Source organism: Notothenia coriiceps, unplaced genomic scaffold, assembly GCF_000735185.1.
Source record: "Notothenia coriiceps isolate Sejong01 unplaced genomic scaffold, NC01 NC01_scaffold00026094, whole genome shotgun sequence".
NCBI lineage: Eukaryota > Metazoa > Chordata > Actinopteri > Perciformes > Nototheniidae > Notothenia > Notothenia coriiceps.
In genome coordinates this window covers 292-7,478 of record NW_011358795.1, presented here as the reverse complement: position 1 = coordinate 7,478, position 7,187 = coordinate 292, and the positions used below count along the sequence as shown (strand labels likewise).

The 7,187-nt window shown below is 44.1% G+C and overlaps 1 protein-coding gene across 1 annotated transcript; it reads left to right on the top strand.

Annotated features, from left to right (window-relative positions):
* Nucleotides 1-4,285: 4,285 nt before the first annotated feature.
* LOC104956466 (fibroblast growth factor 8-like) lies at nucleotides 4,286-6,767 on the top strand (the record flags this gene model as incomplete). Its single annotated transcript, XM_010783947.1, has 4 exons — nucleotides 4,286-4,728; nucleotides 4,818-4,854; nucleotides 5,436-5,616; nucleotides 6,661-6,767. Coding segments are annotated over exons 1-4 (357 nt in total), but the record flags the coding sequence as incomplete, so codon positions are not given.
* Nucleotides 6,768-7,187: the final 420 nt, after the last annotated feature.

Below are 7,187 nucleotides of genomic sequence, written 5' to 3'. Positions count from 1 at the left end.
TTTGCCCATAATGAACCGCGTCGCTCGCACCATTATCCCCTTACATGATGGATCAGTATGAGTATTACTTCATTTGTTTTAAAGCAGAAGGCGCCAAACGCTTGGCCTCGGAGGGGAGAAAAGAGCCACAGCCGGAGAATAAACAGCGAAGGGCAAGACCATGCAACCATGCCGCACGGAAGTCTTCTTCGCGGCTGTTTTGCAGACTACAGACCGCACTACAGGCCTGGCCATATTTGACTACAGGCGTCTCCAGCCGCGTTTCGAGAGGCAATGGGCCGGCCGCTGGACCCAAAGCCCCTCATGTCCCCTGGATAGGTGGGAGAATTACCACTAAGCCGGAGCACCACTTTTTGAGCTCGCAAGAAGTAGAGTGTGGTGAATGCTGAGTCAGTCTGTATCAGGATCGGCATTACAGACCCTGTTTTTAGAAGATTGGGCTATGCGAGGAAAAGAGAGAACAGGCTCGGTTCTGTTTTCTGCCAGCACTGGTGCAGTTCCCTGACCACCGGGGAAACATATTCATGCATAAAAAGACGACAAGAGTGCCTATTTGCATGATTAGGTCCCCTTTAAATAAAAATAGTTTCAACTTATTATTTAATTTGCTGTCAGACTAACCCAATACAGTTATGTGCAAATGTGTTGACATAAATCATTTCATTAAATTCAATTTTGTAATTTTTTCCAGTGTAGACGTGGATAAGCCTCTAATTTTTAACACATACATGCTCATTGCCGATATGTTGCCTCTTGTATTATCTTCGGCTGATCCTCATAGACCGAAGCCCCCTCCTAAAAAAAAAACATTGTTAAAGCAAACTTTTGAAGGCTTTATATCATAAGTGATTATTTGATAGACGTTCATCGGATACTATGCCTGATAATAGTTTGAAAGGATTTAATTTGAAAGCTAAGTAATTCTCTTCTTTCCAACTGTTTTTATACAACTCATAAAGGGTGCTGGGCGCAGTGCGGCATTGGTTGATGCTCAGGGTCAGGGGCGCTGATGCAACACCAGCTCCAATCCTGCCGCTTGACCGCACTGCAGCTCAGACATGCCGTTGTGTCTAATTTGTTCCTGCTGGCGTATTGTGCACAGCTATTGATGTATTACATGGTTGATTGTATAGCGCTTTTTTGAGAACTTGGAAAACGCGCTAAATAAAGTGCTTTAATGGAATTATTCGCTATTATTATAATCTGCATAAATAGTATAATGTGTGTGTGAGAGCCCATTGTCACATTATAGAATGGTACCACTAGGCCAAGCAGCCTGTGGGTCACACTACTGTGCGTTCAGCCAGCTACACCTTCCTTGGCTCCTCAAAGTGCAGAGTCGTCTTCGCTTCCATGCTGTTATGTTAGCCACCCTTTCCATGTGATACAGCGCCTCATCCAAGGGGGCCAGAAAAACTGAAGGCAACACTGCAGCTGCATTGCTTCATCTAAAGCCAGGGCCTTCCCAACCTTTTTTCCAAGAGGCCCCCCCCCCCAAATTACTCCTGCTTGCGAAGCTTCCCACACACACACACACACAACACAACAAGGGGGGGGGATGGGGGGGGGGCATCAGCGGTAATTGAAGTTTCAAAGTCTCAAAAATGCTACAACTACTGTCACAAACAGGAGGAATGTGAAGTATTTTGTTAAAGGTTGACGAAAGTGTAATTAAGGAGCACTATTGGAGTGACTTTGATGGTTATTGGATTTAGGATAAATTCATTTGGATTCCCGCTGTATGAAGAAATTAAAGGACGGCGCAAGTGGAAACGACTCAGAAAGGGATTTTGACGTTGTGTTTATGTGGATTCAAAAGTCGTAAATAATCTACAAAATGGAGGAGACCGATCTGATCGGAGCAACTGTGACAAATAATCCAACTGAAACCGGCATGGACAATTTAAAAAATGCGCTTATCCAGACAAGCCTGGTTTTTTAAAGAAAGAATTATACATTTCTGTCTTTTTATGCCTATAATAGCTACGAACTTGATTTTTTATTTTTTATTACTGAGGCCTGGCGCCCCCCCTACGATCTTTGTGGATCCCCCAGGTTGCTAAAGCATGACTCACACTTACAATACTTGTTGCATGTAAGGGAGGGACAGACCATCTCCTCCTTATAACGTTTGTAATTTACGCTGTACACAGGCCCATTCTGTTTTAACACTTATGCGCCCCCGAGTAGGCCTACTACACAGAGGAAGTCCGGTTAGCATGCAGTCCTCCTGCATTCTGGGTACACACTGCTAAATGAATGTGGTTATATGCGCCTCATAACATATAATCTTGTTGTGTTTATTAAATACTTAAAAAATGTAATGAATTAACAAAAATGTTTTATTATAATAATAATAATAATAATAATTATAATAACATTATTTTAAAAACTATATATTTTCAAATGATTTGCTTTCAAGGCATATTAGCAAGAGCTGAAGGATACATGTCTTCCATTTTTGTGGAGTCTACCCTTCAGAGAAGCATCAATTGAATGCACACCCTGGACCCTCCACTTCTGTCTGCAAACATCCCCACTGAAGAATGGAGATTCATTGCCATTATGTAACAGCCCAGACCAAAGACAACACAAAGCAGGACAGAAAGAAAGAAAGATAAGGATGATGATGAGGAAGTATACCTCCAAGAAGAGAGTGGCTGCCACTGTGCCCGGTTGGCCTGCCGTTCTGGGGACAGTGTAAGGAAGCAGGATCAGCGGATTCACCAGTGTGGACATTCACAACAAAAGCTCTTTGAAGCGGTCCTACAAACTAATTTATATGAAGCATACTGACACAGCCCACCGAGGTAAAGGGAAGAGAGAGAGGTAATGGAGAGAGGAGGATGGGGGGAGGCAGATGGCTGCACGTTGGAATGCAGAGCAGGACTGATGGAGAGAGAGGTGTAATCAAGGTATGAGGGGTAGGAACAGGGTAGGGTTAGGGAGGGGGGGCTATTAAATAAATAGAAATGGACCAAATTGTGAACAAATCTCTTCAGAAGTAATAGTTCCAATGGTTTCCCATGCGTCGTGCTTTATCCAGAGTGACACGGACAGAAATGCTGTTGAGCTGTCATCTTTCAATACTGTGGGCACCACAAAGTCAACTCCAGTACTGTGAGGGGTTATTAGCTCACCACTGTGTAAAAGTAATGTAACACATCACAGTCAACATTATGGCAGCTTTTATTCAGTTACACAACCATAAAGTCCCCTTTATTACCCGCAAGGTGATTTCGAAATATATAATAAAATAAATATGACAAATATCATGTAGAGCATAAATAGTTGCTCCAAATGCTGTTTGGGGATATCATTGAGGAGAAAGCACGGAATTACTGCATTTTGTAGATTTAGAGGGGTAAGAGGGAGAGTGGGAGCAGGCACGCAAACGGTTACGTCATGACGCAAACGATTACGCAATGACGCAGCACCAGTCGGACTCTGGGCAGTGTGAAAAGAGCCGGAGCTAAACCGAAGAACCTGTTCTGAACCTGAAAAGCTCTAGCACGAAGCTTGAACCGGAGTTTCGTTGGTGTGAATGAGGTATTAGATGTTTCAAGTCAACAGACAGTATTAAGATCTGCAGCCCTCTGAATAAACGTTGATGTGCTCCTTGAGAGTAATGTCTATAGACTGCTCCTTCACAACAGGCAGCCTCTCCACTCAGATTATGACCTGTATGAATCACTCCGTGCTGGGTTTCTGTTTCCCTGATGGGCCGATACTGAGCACTGTAATTAATGGTCAAACAATCAATAAAGTCTAACTGATGATGGCTCTTCTTTAATAAAGGGCGCGGTTAGTGGATAATGAATGTGCAGCTCTCCTGTCAGAAACAGAGGTGTGAATGTCCCAAACTACCCATCAGCATGTTTCAGCTTTCCTTTATACACATTTTCTTTTAAGTCTTTAAAGCCTGTTTGTCTCTGCACTTCACTTAAACCCCTTCTCTTTATCAAATGACAGGGAGGGGGGGGGGGGGGCGTAAACGCGCTAATCGCCTGTAATCCTTTTAATATGTCTCACACTTTTCTCCGTCAATACACAAGCTGCAGGTTAGGGAGGAGGTGATCTCTAACTGTATCCTCCTCACTCATCTTTAGACTCCCAAAAAGCTGCTGCTGCAGCCGGCTCCTCCTCACCCTCTCCCCCTGCAGTGTGCGCGCTCCTCAGGTGGAGATGTTTTAAATCAATGGGAGGGAGGGCGGGCTCAGGGGCTGGACGCTTTTGTTCCTCAGAAAAGGGGGCTTGTTCTTAGCAGATCAGCCTGCCAGCTTTAACCGGGAGTGTGTAGGATTGACAGTGGAGCGGTGTGGGATGAACAGACAGAGGAGCCTGCAATCCTGCCACAACCCAGCGGAGCAGCATCTATCTACAGCCTGCTCTACAGCGAGAGCACACACACCTGAGGGCCGTAGAGCAGCGAGGTTCCGCCGCACAGCCCAGACCAACTCTCCGCAGTTCCCCCCAAACTTAACCGCGCAGCTCCGCTCCTGCAAGTGCACCCAGCCTGCAGCGCGGAGCCTCTCATGGACATTTATCCTCTGAGGGATGTGTCCTCTCCGTCAGCACCTCTGACCTAACTGTGGATTTTGGAGTCTCGGATCTTGAGAGTTTGATCAGTAACGAAAGCAGCTCTGAGAGGATCCTGGTGAAAATATACTGGAAGAGCTTTTCACCTCCATCCATCATGAGAGCCCTCCCATCCGGACTGAGCTACCTGTGAGTGCCTCTCCTCTCGCAGCTCCACACTTCACGTGTGCACTGTTAATGGTGCGAACTAACTTGTATTTTGTCTTCTTACTTTTCAGATGTCTACACTTATTTGCATTGTGCTACTATGCTCAGGTATGTTACTTCATTTTCTTTTCATATGCATGTTTTACAATCTTCCTTTTTTTAGGGCAATTTTATTTGAAATATTTAAAGCATATGGTGAGGATAGACATCAGCACAATATATGATACAGCAGTATATATGATAGAGCAGTATGCTGGCAGGTTGCTGCTGAACACACCGGGCCTGGCACGATGCGCGCGGGAACAGACGGGCCAGGGAAATGTTTGCGAATCCAGTGATAAATGTCGTGGGGCTTAGAGTCACCAGAGCCAATGTTTCCGTCAGCAACAGTCCTCCCACCGCAGCGCAGAGACCCACATCCACACAGTGCGCTCTGCGGCGGACGCGCAGCCTGTAATCAGCGCGCGGGCCTCCAGAAGCTGTTCATTGTGTTTGGTAGCGGCCTCAGGAACTTGTTACATTTGTCACGCGGGGAAAACAACAACATCCTCCCTGTGTGTCAACCTGCAGACTCTCACTATCGTAGCTTAGTTTATTTCCATCTCAGTTTAGTGTCATGTCGTATGGAATACATTCATATGGCTCGTGTACACATACTGATTACTGTGATGACATCTAATTTCTGACAGGTAACCAATCAGTCCCCGCCTAATTTCACGCAGCATGTAAGCGAGCAGAGCAAACTGACGGACCGCGTGAGCCGCCGGCTGATCCGGATCTACCAGCTGTACAGCCGCACGAGCGGCAAGCACGTGCAGGTCCTGCCCAACAAGAAGATCAACGCCATGGCGGAGGATGGAGACGTACACGGTAAGAGTTAAACTGGATCACTTTTTATTTTTAAAATGTGTACTTTAAAAAATATTTGTATAGTTAAGCAAAATACGTTTTTGAAATATTCCAAAAATGCAAAAAGTATTATTATTCTCTTTTACCTCCACTCCTGACCTGAAAAAAATCTCTTTAATTGTCCTCTCATTGCGTCGACACTTCAGGCTCGAGGGTTTATACATTTCGCCTGTGGTCCGCAATTTTATAGTATTTAACAAAAAAATGTCTTTGTTAAACAGGACTAATGTGTCGGTTACTTCTACACTTCCTTTTTTTCTATGTTATCCATATTTGACTTTTACTGTTTTGATTAACTTTTACTTTTTACTAATGACATTTCAGTGCTCTGTGTGTTTGTTTGTGTGTGTGTGTGTGTGTGTGTGTGTGTGTGTGTGTGTGTGTGTGTGTGTGTGTGTGTGTGTGTGTGTGTGTGTGTGTGTGTGTCTGACCAAAACCTTGAGGTGGTTATATTCAGTGTTTGACCTTAATAACCCTGTGGTCCAGGCAATGAAACAATTTATACGAGCCAATAAGCATAACAATGGTGTTTTATAAAAGGTTATCTGCTTTTAATGTTCTGGAGAAAACTTGGGAGCATGTCAGATCAGTGCAGTGTAACACATTGTATTCTGCACACTGATATACATATATGTTATTTTGCAAAAGCAGAATAATCACAGTATTTTCTCTTGCTCCGTTAGCTGTCCATGTGTCCTGTGTCTTTCTGTCCCACTGAGGGACACAGAGACATAGAGCTCTGGTCAATGTATATTTACTTAAAAATAAATCTTGATGGTCCTGCCAGGATCGCCTCTTCAGCTTTCAAAGAATCGAGAGACACGTGGTTTTATCATTCTGCAAGCATTTCAGCTTGCATAAATCCCCAGGAATGGTCCTTCAAGCTGTGTGTGTGTGTGTGTGTGTGTGTGTGTGTTTTGTTCACGCTTTTATGTCTGCATACATGCAAGTCACTCACTCGCTCTGCTCTGACCTAACAGAACTCTTTTGGTTTGATTTCTTTAGCTAAGCTGGTTGTGGAAACGGACACCTTTGGGAGCCGAGTACGCATCAAGGGCGCTGAGACAGGCTTCTACATCTGCATGAACAAGAGGGGAAAGCTCATTGGCAAGGTGAGGACAAATGAAGCAAAGGAGTGAGAGTTTTATTACTGTGTTTTCTGGAAAAGCTCAAGGTGTCAGAGAAATCCAAATCTTCCATTAGGCTTCAGTATGTCATTAGCTCTGTTTCACAACGTTTTGTGCACAGTGAAAATATATGGTTTCGGTTGATATGTAGCTAGTGGAAGAGCTGTGTGTTTGCAGTAAATATAGCATATTACTGCATATTACTTTTCCACTGAGTGCAATTGGATATCACTGCCCATGAAATGATTCCTCACCTAGAATCACCCATAATGTGTTAAACCACAACATTGGAAATATGAATAGTGATTTCATCTATCATACATTTCATTGAAAGAGAAAAAAGCCCAAAAGATGGAATCATATTAACACATTTTACATAGTGAAGCCTCTACCCATATTACTCAC